The sequence below is a fragment of the Delphinus delphis genome, chromosome 11, assembly GCF_949987515.2.
Source record: "Delphinus delphis chromosome 11, mDelDel1.2, whole genome shotgun sequence".
Lineage (NCBI taxonomy): Eukaryota > Metazoa > Chordata > Mammalia > Artiodactyla > Delphinidae > Delphinus > Delphinus delphis.
Window position 1 is genome coordinate 81,278,643 of NC_082693.1, and position 16,697 is coordinate 81,295,339.

At 42.4% G+C, this 16,697-nt stretch overlaps 1 protein-coding gene across 1 annotated transcript in view; it reads left to right on the forward strand.

Moving 5' to 3' along the window:
• SLC17A8 (solute carrier family 17 member 8) overlaps window positions 1-16,697 on the forward strand; it is a 52,201-nt gene that overhangs the window by 2,653 nt on the left and 32,851 nt on the right. The window contains exon 2 of the mRNA XM_060023886.1: window positions 15,596-15,848. Within this exon, the coding sequence (XP_059879869.1) occupies window positions 15,596-15,848 (253 nt within the window). The remainder of the gene's footprint in view (window positions 1-15,595; window positions 15,849-16,697) is intronic.

Sequence of the window (16,697 nt, forward strand, 5' to 3'; positions counted from 1 at the left end):
AGCAGCTGAACAATTCATCAGCTAAAGGTACAATAATATTTTTCAAATGTAGGAAGAAAGATGATGCATTCACTTACCGTCCAGTATTGGAACAGATCGACAGCATTACATTTGGAAATTCATGTCCAAAAACTGATATACAGATTTTTTTCAACTTAGATGATAATATGAGTACCCTCTAATTGCTTATGTGTAATAAATCATAATAATAAACACTTAGTATGTTCCAGGTACCGTAAAATTATTTAATTCTATTAACAATCCTGTGAGGTAGGGCCGATTATAATCACGGTTTTACAGATGAGAAAACTGAGGCACAGAGAGGTTAAGTAAATTGCCCACAGCTTATAAGTGGCAGAGCTGGGTTTCAGACCAGACATTTCTGCCCACCATTCTTAATCATTACACTATGCTGCACTCTAATCAACTGTCCGTTCTTCCCACTTGCTGTCTTGAAATTTAACCACTCACTTAGGCTTAGGGACTTACTTGGGCTGCAAAGTAGCCAGCAACATCTGGATCTTCAGGCAAGCAAGCGCTTTTATCCTAATTAGTTATAGTATGGAAGGCTTTCCCCAAGGGAGACTGAGCGAGAGTCTGGTCTCCTTTTAGGTGTTCATATCTCCCCTTTAAAGTGATGGTACCAATCCCTGTATTGTGTACATCTTCAGCATTCAGCGGTTGTGTATTGAATGTATGTACCAGCCGTGCACTGTCTGCTCCATAGACAAAGGCTAGTCTGTGAGACCAGGCTCTGAGATCAGGTGATCCTGGATTCCAATTGCCGTGACATCATTTACTTTCTGCCTGCACAACCTCAGGCAGCTTGCTCCCATGGTTGCAGTCAGGGTGATTCTATTAAAACAGATAGCATCTCTCCCCTGCTCACCACTAAGGCCTGCCCCTCACCCAGTTTCCCACCTCACTCAGAGTGAAAGCCAGTGTCCTTTCAATGGCCTTCAAGGTCCTACATGATCTGTAGGACTTTGAGAAATCTGACTTCATCTCTGACCTTCACTGCCTGCCTCACCCCACTCCAGCCACACTCTGTACTCTTACTGGAGCTCCCTGGACCCGTTCCTGTGCCAGCTTTTGGTTTTTCCTTTGAATTAATTTTTATGGGAGTATAGTTGCTTTACAATGTTGTGTTAGTTTATACTATACAGTGAAGTGAATCAGCTGTACGTATATATATATCCCCTCTTTTTTAGATTTCCTTCCCATTTAGGTCACCACATAGCATAGAGTAGAATTCCCTGTGCTTTACAGTAGGTTAGTTATCTATTTTATACATAGCATCAATAATGTGTATATGTCAATCCCAATTCATGCCACCACCACCCCTTCCCCCTTGGTATCCATACGTTTGTACTCTACGTCTGTGTCTCTATTTCTGCTTTGCAAATAAGATCATCTATACCATTTTTCTAGATTCTACATATGTGTGTTAATATATGATATTTGTTTTTCTCCTTATGACTTACTTCACTCGGTATGACAGTCTCTAGGTCCATCCACGTCTCTACAAATGACCCACTTTTGTTCCTTTTCATGGCTGAGTAATATTCCATTGTATATATGTATCACATCTTCTTTATCCATTCCTCTGTTGATGGACATTTAGCTTGCTTCCATGGAAGCTTGCTTCCATGACCTGCTGCAGTGAACATTGGGATGTGTGTGTCTGGATGTGATTTATTGAGGAGAGCTCTTCCTGGAAAAATTGGGAGAGAGGGAGTAAAGCAGGATAGGAAAGGAGAAAATGAAGCAGAGATGTGATCTCAGGTAACGCACAGGGGCCAGGTCACAGTGGAAAGCTCTGGGGCATAACTGGCACTGGGTTGTCCCTTTGAGCAAAGGAACCAATCTTTTATGTCTCTGCATCAGTCAGTCATTGACTGTGGGTACCCCAGCAGGGATGGAGGTTTATAATGGAGGCCATGTAGTGGTGGGCAGTTCTCCTAAGAAGTGAGCAGCTGCAAGCGATTAGCAGCTGTAGAAGTGTGCTGGCTTGAGAAAAGGGACCTGGGCTGTGCGCTTATTGCACCATACAGATCCACTTGCTTCTCACATTCAGTTCACTCCATCCAGGTCCAGCTTCTCCAAGACCCTGTGGTCATAATTCCTGAGGAACCTTCAGGAGAAGAGTTGGTGGGATGCACTAGCTCTCTTTGCTCTGGCTGGTCCCTCCTTCCCACCCGTTCTCAAGTCCCCTCACTTCTGTTAACTTGCCTTGTGGGTTGATCCAGTCCTCAATCCCTGAGGGGTCTAATGCCCTGGTTAACATACCCTTACCAGTTATGGTTGCTGTATTTGAGTTACACTGGACAAGGCAATATCAGGAGACGTCTTAGTGCATGCCCTGAATGCCAAACATATGTCTTCTTGCTCCTGTGATGAAGCAACGGTCCTAACTCATCCTGCGGATCAGGACCAATTTCCCTTGCTACAGTGGTGACCCCTGGCCTTCCCTTTTGCTCTTGGTGTGAGGACCCCAACATGACTGGGCAGCAGTCATAGCCATATACTTAATGGGATTTTCATTGTATTCCCAAGTGGAAGAATTCTTCTTCGGGATTAGGACTTCTGGATCCACAGAGCCTAAAGTTGAAGAGATGAGGTAGCCCTCAAGTGGGTTACCAGGAATGATGGTTAGTGGGGCCACCCCTGCTTCTAACCCCTTGTTTCTCAGACCCATGTATTCTACCTATTGGGGGCAGAGTACCATACAATAATTGTTGGTTTATGGAATATACTGCACCCAGAAGGGTAGCACCCTATCCTCACAGAAATTTATCTCTAAGCTGATGCCTCAGCTGCTTCTTTAAGAGGCTTCCTCAGCTCTGGCAAGTAGCCAGCTCCTGGAAGGTGGGAGTTATGTGGTAGAGCCGGTGGATCCCATTGTCACGTACCTCTGAGATAGCTCCTTTGCCATAAATTGGCTTCCTCGGGTTCTTGTTCACAGGGGGAATTCACTCATGGTCAGACTGAAAGGAGGAAGTCACTGATAGTCAAATCTACTTCAAAGATGTGCTCTGCTCAATTACTGAACCCCAAGAAGCTCTCAAGTTATTTAAAAAATCATAGCGGCCCTAATCTCTGACCACAATGCACTGATTACTAGAAATTAATGCACAATTATGTTTTTAAAGTCATCAGCCTCCTCTTGGCATCTCTACTTTGTCTAAGCTTCCGAGAGCCACACTAAGAGCTCATTAGAGTCATTTTCTTGGCCTTTGCCAGGATGTTAAATCCTGCGTCATGGGGGAATGCCCCCTGCATTAGTCTCCTAGGGCTGCTGTAACAAAACACCACAAACTTGGTGACTCCAAGTTATTCTCTCACAGTTCTGGAAGCCCAGGCTCAAGCTGTCAGCAGGGCCACGCTCTCTCCGAAGGCTCTGAAGGAGGATTCATCTTTGCCTCTTCCTCGCTTCTGGTGGTTGCTGGTGAATCCTTGGCCTTCCTCGGCTTGTAGACACATCACTCCAGTCTCTGCCTCTGTGGCCTTCTCCCCCTGGGTTTCTCTGTCTATGTGTTCAAAGCTCCCTCTTTTTATAGGGACACCAGTCATTGGATTAGGGTCTGCAGTAATCCAGTGTGACCTTGTTTTAACTTGATTACATCTTCAAAGAACCCATTTCCAAGTAAGGTCGGGTTCACAGGTATCAGGAGTTAGGACTTGAACTTATCCTTTGAGGGCAACATAATTCAACCTAACCTTCGTATTGACAAACTCTTCCTGATCCAATTTTATTACCCCTACATCTCCCTCAGAGCCAGCATGTTCAGAAACCATCCCCAGGCATACTTTTCTGCTTCCTGCTGGTAAATGTTAGTCAGATCCTGCTTGTTTCTTGGTGTATAACCCCTCCCTTCATTGGCAGGCACACCCAATATTTGCCTAATCTTTTCCAGCCTGGAACTCGGGGCTAATTATCGGTCTGGTGGTCAGAAAGGGAGGTGGGAGCAGATCTTGAAGAGCATCAGCGTCATCTCATAAATCACCTGCTCCGTTTGAGGCTAGTTTTCAAGTAAAAGGAGGAGGGACATCTGTCTTCCAAAAAGAAGCATGGCTGCATCTGCAGGTCCAGAGGGTTCAGAGGAATCTAGGGCTTTAGATGTTCAAGTGCATCTACCCTTTAACCCAGCACTCGGGTATCCTAGCATCCCAAGTTCTTAGGGTGCCATTTCTTATCAGGATCTCAGCTTGGGTGTAAGAGACCTCCCCAGCCTCAGAATTCTACCTTCTCTGGAGTTCTGCTATTTTTTTTTAAAACTAAGCTTTTGTTTTGGAATAATTTTAGATTCACAGGAAAGTTGCAAATATAGTACAGAACTTTTCTATTTACTCCTTACTTGGTTTCCTCTAATATTAACATCTTACATTATTATGGAACGGTTGTCAAAACTAAGACACCAACATTGGTGCATTACTAATTCAACTCCAACACTTCATTAAAATTTCATTAGTTTTTCCATTAATGTCTTTTTTCCTGTTCCAGGATCCAATCCAGGATACCACACTGCTCTTAGTCATCATGTCTCCTCTGATCTGTGACTCTCAGCCTTTTCTTGTTTTTCGTGACTTGAACGGTTTTGAGGAATACTGGTTGGGTATTTTGTTGAATGTTCCTCAATTTGAGCTGTCTGATATTTCTCTCATGATTAGACTAGGATTGTGAGTTTTTAGGAAGAATGCTACAAAGGCGAAATGCTTTTCTCATCACATCATATGGGGGAGGGGTACGTTGTATCAACATAACTTATCACTAGTGATGCTAACCTTGATTGCTTGGCTAAGGAAGTGTTTGCCAGGTAACTTCTCTTCCCATGCTCTATTCTTTGGAAGCAAGTCACTAAGTCCAGCCCACACCCAGAGGGGATTCTGCCATTTTTACAATGAAGTCTTGTGCCTGATCTTCAACTTTGTTTGCCCTCCAACTGCAGGAGATGAGGGTCTCTTTAAAGGCTGACAAGGAAGTGACAGATGCTCACTTTTTCTTTTAAATTGGTAATTGATTGCCCCAATCCTGTTATTTTCTTTCTTCAGAGCATCAGTGGCATTTAACAATAGCCACTCAACTCTGTGGAGAAATTGCTATTTCTCCTATACCTCCCAAGTACCAGAGATATTGCGTGAACCACTGCATCCCCTTCCACCTGTATCCCAGCCCAGTTCACCACAGCTGAAAGTCTCAGCATTTGCACTGGTACCGCATACTGGGAACTATCAACACTCACCTACCACCAGTGTTGGGGTCCTCACTCCCAACCAGTTAGTGAGCTATCAAACTCTAAGATCTCATTCTTAGGGTTTGCTTCCTAGAACGACATTCTCTTAAGGACTCCCCACCTCAGGGGTCTTTCCAAGCAGCAGGACACAGGACCCTTCAGCTTTTAGACCCTTAGCCTCTCTCTTCTAACCACCTCTTATCTTCTCCTAGTCTGGCAGTAGATTTCCTTATCTAGGGCTTATTTTCTCTTTCCCCAATTTCCCACAAATATCTTTACAATAAGCAAGTCCTCTAAGTGCTTCTTCAAGGTTAGTGCTAGGACCATAGACTCAGTACCTATAGAGTGAAGCAGGCCACATTGTATTTTATGACAAAGACACATTTTAGATGCCAACACACAGAAATAGTCTCTACTTCCACAAAGAACTATGCGGTGTCATTCAAAGTTCTTCGTTGTAGTCAAGAGAATCCACTCTAGCTGAGGTGGAATGAAATTTAGTAAAGCGTGTTAGTAAGCTTTCAGATTCCTTGGGAGGACCAGATCTGGACACTCTACCTGCAGTAAAAAGGCAACAGAGAACATATTATGTCATATCACTAGAATGTTCTAGATAAAACAAAGCCACTACCAATGCTTGTCTCTAGGTACTAATTATGTTCCAGAATTCTGCCACAGAGTCACAGAGGAACCAGCTGCCTCCACCATTGCATGTGTCACCATTTGCATTGCCATTTCCCCTGCATACTGCATCCTCCTCTTGTTACTTCCTTTGGCACCTAAATCTCACACACACACTTCTGATTTGGCAGAGTCCGCGTCATAGCTAGCATCATAGCTGCAAGAGAGCATAGGAAAAGTAGTTTTCTCTGCTGGTAAGACAGAGCTCAAAATATCAAGTGGCAGTTAGACATTGGGCAACCATAAATGATGGTTGTCTACTTCTTATGATTGTTCATAGTCTAGTTTTTATTTTTCTTCTTCTGATAGAGATATGAGTACAAAACATGTTTTCCTTTCCTCTTAACTTTAAGGAAAGCAACAGTGCTGGTGTAATGTTAAATGGCAACTGAGCTCAGTGTTGGGGTGACAATAGAGAGTGGTGGGGGCTGTAGTTAAAAGGAGAGTCAATTATAGCCATGAGAGAATGTGGACCTAATAATTCCAGACTTTCAGTTTTCAAAATAAGCCAGAAATCCAAGCGTTTTTGTTTGTTTGTTTTTGGAGCAATCTCCTGACTTTTAAACTCTGGCAATTCATCCAAATACTGGAAAAAAAACCCCAAAACTCTATACATGCATCATACCATACAAAAAACATGTCTATGGGCCAGATGTGGCCATTGGGCTGTTGCTTCGTCACTGTAGCTTAGGCTTTTGGAATAAGCAAGCATAGAGTCTAAGTGTTTTTTCCCTGCTGTCCATTTTCCCACCGGACCTCCAACCAGCCAAGAAGACTTGTCTTCCCTGTGTTGGACTCCAGGACTGGGGCACCCAATATGTCTGCCTGTGTGATCTCCCTTTTCCTCTGAGTCCCCTCCCTGGGTCACAGGTCTTGACTTGATCACTTGTCTTCCCTTCCTACTCGATCCTATGTGGATCTTTCTTTCAGCCTTGGTTGTATAGGAGTCTTTCTGCCAGTTTCCTGTGAGAATTGTTCCACATGTAGATGTATTTATGACGTGTTCATGGGGTAAGGTGGGGGCGGGGGGCGAGTTCCACATCCTCCTGCCCCACCATCTTTATCCCCTTCTTATCATTCCCTGATTGGGTAAGGCGTACTGACTCTCTGCTTTTATGAGGGGACAGGAAAGGGTGAAACTCCAGGAGGAAAACAAAAACAGCAGAGGTTAACACCTCAAAATCTGTGGAACTATGCTGGGTACTAGGGATACTTTGTTCCTGACTTTATGAGTTTATAGTCTACTGGAAGAGGCAAATAATATCTTTAAAAAATATACCAAAACAGGTACTGTGAGAGTATTGGCTGGGTGGGAGTTGACCAGGTGCATTTTCTTGAGATCCTTTGGAATCTGGAGCACTGAAAGCCACACTGATGAGATCCCATTTCAAATCCTAACCTAGCTCTGGGAGTCAGACTTTAAGTCCCTCCTCCTTCCTTTGGAAGTTTCCATTTATCGATTATTTATCAAGTGCTTTATAAACTTTATCTTATTTAGTGCTCACAAGAGTTCTATCCTCCATTCATGGAACTGAGGCCCAGTTAGGTTAAGTAACTTGCTCAAGGTTACACAGCTAATAAACACCAGACTCAGCTTTGGACCAGGACTGCCTGACTACAGAGCATGTTCTGCCTCTTTTATTTTGTGATATACAGGCCTCTCACTGTTGTGGTCTCTCCCATTGCGGAGCACAGTCTCCAGACGCACAGGCTCAGCGGCCATGGCTCACGGGCCTAGCCGCTCCGCGGCATGTGGGATCTTCCTGGACCGGGGCACGAGCCCGTGTTCCCTGCATCGGTAGGCGGGCTCTCAACCACTGCGCCACCAGGGAAGCCCCTGTCTCTTTTTTTTAATTGATTTTTTTAACTAAATGAAAAATTCTTTAAATTCTACTGTGCTTTATAATTTTCAAAAGTTTCACACACATGATTTCATATAATCCCATAATATCCCTTCTTTCCCTCTACCCCTATATTTCCCCTCCTCCTTTCCCTCTCCCCACTGGAACTACTAGTTTGTTCTCTGTATCCGTGAGTCTGCTGCTTCTTTGTTTTATTCACTAGTTTGTTGTATTTTTTAGATTCCACATGTAAGTGATATCATACAGTATTTCTCTTAATCCCGCTTCAGTACTGCTTCTCTAGAACCTTTAAAACACATCTATTTAGGTGACGCACTTAATATTTTTAAGGTGCTTTCTGATTAGTTCCTATGTAGGATCAGGCTTGATATCAAATCTGGATTATGTTTTCACCTCACCCACTGCCACTGGGTGACTCCTGGGCAAGGTTTTTTGTTTGTTTGTTTTTTGAGTTTTGGTCTTCTGAGCTGTAAGATGGGGATAAATCCTACTTCTCAAGATTGTTTTGAAGATCTCTCCCTCTCTCTCTCTTATGGGGTGCCTGCAGTGTAGAAGGTAGTCAATATCCTTCAACTTCCTTCTTCCAGTAGAGTAGCAGCTCAATGATTATGTGAAAAACAACCTAATGTAAATGTGAGCCTTTGGAAGGCAAATTAGAATACTGTATTAGTCTGCTCTGGTTGCCAAAACAAAGTGCCACAGACTGGGTAGAAACTTATTTTCTCACAGTTTTGGAAGCTGGAGCTCCAAAATCAAGGTGTTGGCAGACTTGGTTTCCTCTGAGGCCTCTCCTCTTGGCTTGTAGATGGCTGCCTTCTTTCTGTGTCCTCACAGGACCTTTACTCTGGTGATGTGCTCTCCTGGTGTCTCTTTGTGTGTCCAGGTTTCCTCCTCTTGTAAAGACACAAGTCATATTGGATTAGGGCCCACCCATATGGGCCCTTATTTAATGTTAATTACCTCTTTAAAGTCCCTTTCTCCAAATACAGTCACATTCTGAGATGCTGGGGGTTAGGATTTAAGTAAATAAAGGGACTTCCCTCCTGGTCCAGTGGTTGAGACTTCACCTTCCAAGCCAGGGGTCCGGGTTTGATCCCTTGTCAGGGAGTTAAGATCCCACATGCCTTGTGGCCAAAAAACCAAAACATAAAACAGAAGCAATATTGTAACAAATTCAATAAAGACTTTAAAAATGATTCACATCAAAAAAAAAACTTAAAAAAAAAAGAGTAAGTAAATAAACTTTTTTTTTTTTTTTTTTTTTTTTTTTTTTTCTGTACGCGGGCCTCTCACTGTTGTGGCCTCTCCCATTGCGGAGCACAGGCTCCGGACGCGCAGGCTCAGCGGCCATGGCTCACGGGCCCAGCCGCTCCGCAACATGTGGGATCTTCCCGGACCGGGGCACGAACCCGTGTCCCCTGCATCGGCATGCGGACTCTTAACCACTGCGCCACTAGGGATGCCCAAATAAACTTTTTAAAGTCATAAAATGATCTTTAGTTCTACTCAGTTTGTGCTCCATATATAGAACTCATTACCTGCAAAACAAAACCAAATCTCAATGATTACTGGAACATTTGAATTGGAAGTATACTTCTGCAGGTACTTAAAGGCCAGTTAGCATATCTTAAGCAATTATAATCCTGGGGCTTGATTGTTTACTGGACAGTTGTTTTTGTGAACCGTGGGCCTGTACTTGTCTAGTATATAAAGAGCTAGCAGCCCAGACCACAGACTGCAGCTATCTGTATTTGGAGAAACAGCAGCGATGAATGTCACCCTAGAAAGAATGAAGATTCTCTGATCTAAAAGACCAGCTGCAGGCAAACATCAATAGAAAACCAAGTATGATAAGCAGCACTTATGCATGATTGAAGTCCTCTACTTCGTAAGAAAGGAGTTCCTTTTTCTCATTTATTCTTTTAACCCCAAACCCCTTTAAAAAAAATAGCTTGTCACTGGGCAGGGATGAATAGATGCTTACCTCTGTCTGTAAAAGCTGTAAGTCAGGAGTGATGCCCAAAATTGATCCCTCAGTTCCATTCAGTTGACTAGGAATTCATGAGTCCAGGCACCATGCTGAGCCCTAGGAATAAAGATGAGGCAGAAATGGCTCCTGCCCTCAACATGCTCACAATCTATCGGAGAGAACTTCATTCATTCATGTTCTCAAATCAACACATACTTACTCCACACCTACTGTGCTAATGACAACAAATAACTAACTCCATGTGATAAGTGCACTAATAGAGGAAAGTATAAAACACTTAGGCAGGATCAGGGATGGTACAGTCCCTAACACTGAAGCAATACCTACCTGTTTACTGGTGGTAATATTTTCCTCTTGGTATTGTAGCCTCATTTAATCTGAACAACAGCTCTGTGAGATAAATATTATATTCATTTTACGGATGAGGAAATGTGAGATTCAGAAAGGCCAAGCTACTTGCCCAAAGTCACACAGCTAGTATATACGTGGCAGAGCTGCAACCAAACCTGGGTTAACTGACTGCCGCAAAGCCTGGTTTGTTCTAATAAGCAGGGTGAGGTAGTTTGGAATCTTCCTCTCCGAGCAACTTGGCTGTACAAGTAATGTCTCACCATTTTTCTGTTTTTAAAACAAATCAAATCTAACTCTGGTGGAAGTGAAGTTTCAGTTGATATAGGGGTGCCCCTCCTGCCACACCCAGGATGTGCAAAGGAGTCACAAACAACTCTGGAGCTTCCTCTAGTTGTTGACCCATGCTCATTCCTGGTCCCATGGTCACGTGAAGCCTGGTGACTCAGCTGCCACTTCAGGCAAGAGAAACTGAAACTGAAGGAAATCTACTCCCATGCTATTGTGTCCTCCCTCTGGAAGCTCTTAGGACATCCCAGGTGGCACCATGCACTCAGAGGGTGCTTGTGTTGGTTCCTCTAAGAAGCAGATGCTAAAACTAGAATAGATGCACAAGAGATTTATTGAGGGAAAAGGGGAAGGAGCTATGGGAGCCTGGGAGAGCATTCAGACCACCACACTATCTGCATAAGAGAGAGGGAAAGAAGAAAGTTTAGGTAGGAAGAGTCTCAGACTCCACCACGGTACTAGGAAGTTTTGGCAAGGCCACTAGGGAGTCCTGCCTCTTGCAGGAAAGGGTCTGCCTTAAATCACTGCTGTGCTCCGTGCTTGCTGGAGAGCAGCCTGTGACAGTGTGGTCCTCGAGCCAAAGCCCTGGTGTACTCAGAGCACAGCAGCTGGGTCTGTCTTCACTTAAGCTCCTCAAGACCCCACAGTGCCTGAGAACGTTAGTCTGTATTACTTTTCATCCAAAGCATCTGCATACATATAGAGAGATGCTAAGCTTGTGAATGGTAACAATTTTATTAATAGCAATAATAATACTACTCACCATGTATTAATAGAAAGCTCTTTTATGTACCAGGCACTGCACTAAATAATTTACATGCATCATATCATTTAATCATTAAAACAACCTTATGACATAGCTATGATCATTAGCCCATTTTAGAGATGGTGATTGTTATGAACTGAATTGTGTCCCCTCCAAATTTGTATGTTGAAGTCCTAATTCCTGGTACTTTTTTTGTGTGTGTATGTTGGAAAACAGTTTATTTATTTTTAATAAAGATAGGAAGGAATTACACTGAAGTATTGATACTTATCTCCATGTTATGCAATTATAGGCAGTTTTTCTGCTTCTTTCAGATTAAACACAAAAGTATAAACTTATTTTTATAACCTGATAATTATTATAAAAACGGAAAAAGTGAACAAGTTGAATAGTCAGCTTCTAAAGGAGGAACTAGCTCATAAAACTTAAATGTTTAAACACACTACACAGTAAATAAGTTCTTACCATATATATAAAAACATCAGCAGATGAAATTCGTAGTATCCCAATAATTGCAGCCCCCAGCCTTCATCTAATCCCTGGTGAGGAATATGTATTTGGAGATAGGGTCTTTAAAGAGACAATTACATTAAAATGAGATAATTAGTTTGGACTCTAATCCACGTGACTGGTGTCCTTATAAGAAGAGGAAATTTGGACACAGAGAGACACAGATATACACAGAGGGAAGATGATGTGAAGATACAAGGAGAAGACAGACATCTACAAGCCAAGGAATGAAGCTTCAGAAGGAAGCTTGGCAATACCTTAATCTTGGACTTCTGGCCTCCAGAACAGTGAGAAAATAAAGTTTTGTTGTTTAAACCACTCAGTCTGTGGTACTTTGATATGGCAGCTCTGGCAAACTAATACCAGAATATTGTGGCTTAAAGTGGTCAAGTAACTTAGAGCCAAAGTCACAAAACTGGCACATGGGTGAAACAGCATTCAGCTTCTCTCATTCCAGAGCCCTTTCTCTTAAATATTCTCCTCTACTGGGTCATCCATGGTGACTGGGCTACAAAGTAAGAGATGACAAGGTGACTCAGGAAGATCTCTGAGACAGAACACAGCCTGGTGAGCTGGGAAACTCACATGAAAGGGAACTTGGCTGGACAGGCAGGAGAAAGACTTCACATCTTGCCCCTACCCTTTACTGGCTCTGTGGTCTTGGCCAATCCACTCTTGCTTTCTGAACTACAGTTATAATTTGTGTCAAATGGAAGCATTAGATTTCCTGTCTCACTGAGCTGTTCTCACCATAGAATAAGATCATTATATGAAAGTGTAGGGAGAGGAAAGGGCAGAGGGAAAGAACTGAATTTGCTTCATACAAATATTAGTGTAGTTGTTATATATTATCCATATTTTAGTGAATATTAATATTATTATAATGATGTATCAATATTAGATCATCAGTTTTCCATGCTATTCAAATTATATATGTTCTGATGCCAGAAATTCATGATGACCACTGGGGCTGCACATTATAAACAGTTTTATGATCCAAATAACTCTTAGACATCAATATAAATGGCAATGAATAGCATTAATGCTCAGCCCAGCAGAGTGGACTCATTGAATGGTTATGAAGATTAATGTAATAAAAATAGCTGGCATATATTGAGTTTTCACATGTGTCAAGTTCTGTTCTAAATGATCTAATATAATAATTCACTTATGGCAATCCTAAGAACAATCCCATGAAGAAGAAACTATTATTATAATTCTCAGGTTACAGATGAGAAAACTGAAGCCCAGAGAGGTTAACTAGACCAAAGTCACACAGCTAAGTAAAAAGAAGAGTAAAAATTAAAACTAAGGGACACTGGTTCCTAGACTGGACATAGATTGGAGAAGAAATGCATCCAGGATGTCACCAAGTTTTTTGCCTGAGCAACCAAAGGAACAAACTTGTCATTACCTGGGATGGGAAATTAATTCCTTTTAGGGGAACTCAGTTTGGATATGTTAAGTTTGAGATGCTGATCATGTGTCCAAGAAGATGTCAAATAAGTCTAGATATGAAAATTGGGATCTGTCAGCATATGCATGGTATCTGTAGCCCAGAGGCAGAAAGTATAGATAGAAAACAAAAGAGATCTATGAACTGAGTCCTGGGTATCCAAGTGTTTACAGGTTGAGGAAGTAGGGAATCAGCTTAAGGGATAAAACAGAAGGAGTGGTCAGGGCATTAGGAGGAACACCAAGTGAGTGTGGTTTCTGTGAAGGAAACAAAGTAGTCAAGGAAGAAAGAATAATCAGTAGTGTCAAGTGATGCGGATAGGTTGAATAGGTGAGGACTGAAAATAGCCTTTGGGTTGAGCCACATGGAGGGCATTGATGACCTTAAGAAGAACAGTTTTGGTGGACAGGTTGGGGGATACCTGGTTGGAGTGGGTCCAAGAGAGAATGGGACAAAGGGAAGTGAAGACAGTGACTTCCAAGTTTTCTTTTTTTATAAAAGGAAGGTGAGAAATAGGGGAGTAGCGGAAAGAGAAAGTGTTTTTACTTCAAATTTTAATGTGGGACAAATAAGAGCATATTTGTAGACAATAAGAATGATCTAGTAGAGAGGAAGAATAATTGATTAAGTATGGGGTAGGGATTTCCTTGAGTAGATGAGAGGCAATGAGATCTAGTGCCCAGGGAGAGAGGTTGGCCTTAGCTAGAAGCATGGACAACCATAGAACAAAGGAAGAACAAATTAGCATAAATACAGGTAGGTAGATAGGTACACAGGGAGGTTGCTGAAGTTCTCTTCTGATTACTTCCATATTCTTGCACATTTATTAAGCTACCACTCTGAACTCACACATTGAAAATGAAAGCTCTTTTTCCTGTTTTACTATTGCTCTTCACCTTGATTGCAACAAAACCTACATCATCCAGCAATTATAGCTGCTTGTGTATGTGTCTTTCTTTCCAAACAGCCTAAGAACTCAAGAAGGGCAAAGACCATGTCCCCTTCTTTATTGTTCCCTAACATTCAGCACAGTGCCTGACACACAGTAGGCACTCAATAAATATTTGATGAACTGAATTAAATCCAGTACATTTGCTTCTCTCTACATGTACTTTAACCTCATTTGCTTGAGTCATAAAAAGCTACCAAGATTATCTCTTCTGTGAATTGGTGGGCAAATTATTTGTGTTTCAGTCTGGTCTGTATTAGCTATTAGTGAATATGATACTCAGGAAAACGTATAAGCTTTGCTTATTTTTACAAAGACTTGGAACTTAATTGGGCGTCCTCAGAAGGGTTACAATATGTGAGAGGATGCATACAGCTCCTTTTATAATTGACAGATTGTGTTCAGTTTGCCCAATTACTCTTTTCTTTAAAGAAGGGAGTAAATTTACTGTAATAGATATACCATAATCTGAATTTATAGAACTCAGTGAGAAATCCTACCATCTGGTTAAAAATTGTCAGAGAATCACCTCCTTAGAAGAACCACCTAAGGAAGAAAGGATACACAACCAGTTTGTTGTGTGCTGTGATAGAAAACGTGTCTCCCTACCTCCATCTCGTATTTTATTAAGACTTAGAAAAAGAGGAAGAAAGAAAAACATCTGCATTAATTTTCTACTGTATATCTTTTTAGCAAGCTTCAAGTGACATTAAAATTAAGGTCAAACATAATAGTTAGCTGGGTCATGCAATGTGGATGAAGTCTATGGATACTCTTTCAGCAGGAAGTTCAGTAAAGCATATATATATTTTTTAATAAATTTATCTATTTTATTTATTTATTTTTGGCTGGGTTGGGTCTTCGTTGCTGTGTGTGGGCTTTCTCTAGTTGTGGTGAGTGAGGGCTACTCTTCATTGTGGTGCACGAGCTTCTCAATGTGATGGCGTCTCTTTCTTGCTGAGCATGGGCTGTAGGTGCGTGGGCTTCAGTAGCTGTGGCATTCAGGCTCAGTAGTTGTGGTGCGTGGGCTCTAGAGCACAGGCTCAGTAGTTGTGGCACACGGGCTTAGTTGCTCCATGGCATGTGGGATCTTCCCGGTCCAGGGCTTGAACCCATGTCCCCTGCATTGGCAGGTGGATTCTTAACCACTGCATCACCAGGGAAGTCCCAAGCATATTGTTGAGGACACAAACTCTGGACTTGGGCTTGCATCCCACCATAGATGACTTAGCTTCCTCATGTAGAAAAGGACAAGATAACACGATCTACCTCATGTGGTTGTTATGAGATTAAAACAACTTAATGCCTATAAAGGTGGAATATGATATCCAGAATATCAGTAATTTTAGCCATTATAATTTATTTTAGTAATAATGATGATGATGATGTTAAAAAATGCAGGCTGCATCCTACTCTGGGTTTCCTATTTTCTTTCTTGGTACACTTTTTCTTCTTTTGTAGTACACTTTGTTTTTTTCCGTAATCCTGGTCTTTCTCTTTTTCCACTGTAGGAAAATTGATGGGACCAGTGAGGAAGAAGGTAACATTGAGCTGAATGAAGAAGGAAGGCCAGTGCAGGCATCCAAGCAGAGCCCCCCACTCTGTGACTGCCACTGCTGTGGCCTCCCCAAGCGCTACATCATTGCCATCATGAGCGGGCTGGGATTCTGCATTTCCTTTGGGATTCGGTGCAACCTTGGAGTTGCCATTGTGGAAATGGTCAACAACAACACTATATACGTTGATGGAAAACCGGAAATTCAGGTCAGTGTCTGTCTATGGTGGCAGTTCTTTCAGCCATGGCTGTATTAATGTTTTAAATTCTTAAAATAAAACACATAGGATTATAAAGGAAACCCATCATTTTATTTATTTATTTATTTTTTTTGCTGTACGCGGGCCTCTCACTGTTGTGGCCTCTCCCGTTGCAGAGCACAGGCTCTGGACGCGCAGGCTCAGCAGCCATGGCTCACGGGCCCAGCCACTCTGCGGCATGTGGGATCTTCCCGGACCGGGGCACGAACCCGTGTCCCCTGCATCGGCAGGCGGACTCTCAACAACTGCGCCACCAGGGAAGCCCAAAACCCATCATTTTAAAATACAGATATCGATCTTCCCTGGTGGCACAGTGGTTAAGAATCTGCCTGCCAATGTAGGGGACATGGGTTCGAGCCCTGGTCTGGGAAGATCCCACATGCCATGGAGCAACTAAGCCATTGAGCCACAACTACTGAGCCTGCGCTCTAGAGCCTGCAAGCCACAACTACTGAGCCCGCATGCCACAACTACTGAAGCCCGTTCACATAGAGCCTGTGCTGTGCAACAAGAGAAGCCACCGCAATGAGAAGCCCACACATCACAATGAAGAGTAGCCCCCGCTCGCCACAACTAGAGAAAAGCCTGCACGCAGCATCGAAGAACCAATGCAGCCAAAAATAAAATAAATAAATAAATAAAAATAAAGCAAAAAAATAAAATAAAATAAAGATACCAAAATATTTAAAAATCGAATTTGTGATATAGAAGCATATGGGCTTCTTTATGAAAATGTCAGATGACAAACTCTAGCAATGGGTCTAATAATTACTGTAATTTTGAAGTCTGAAGGAGAAG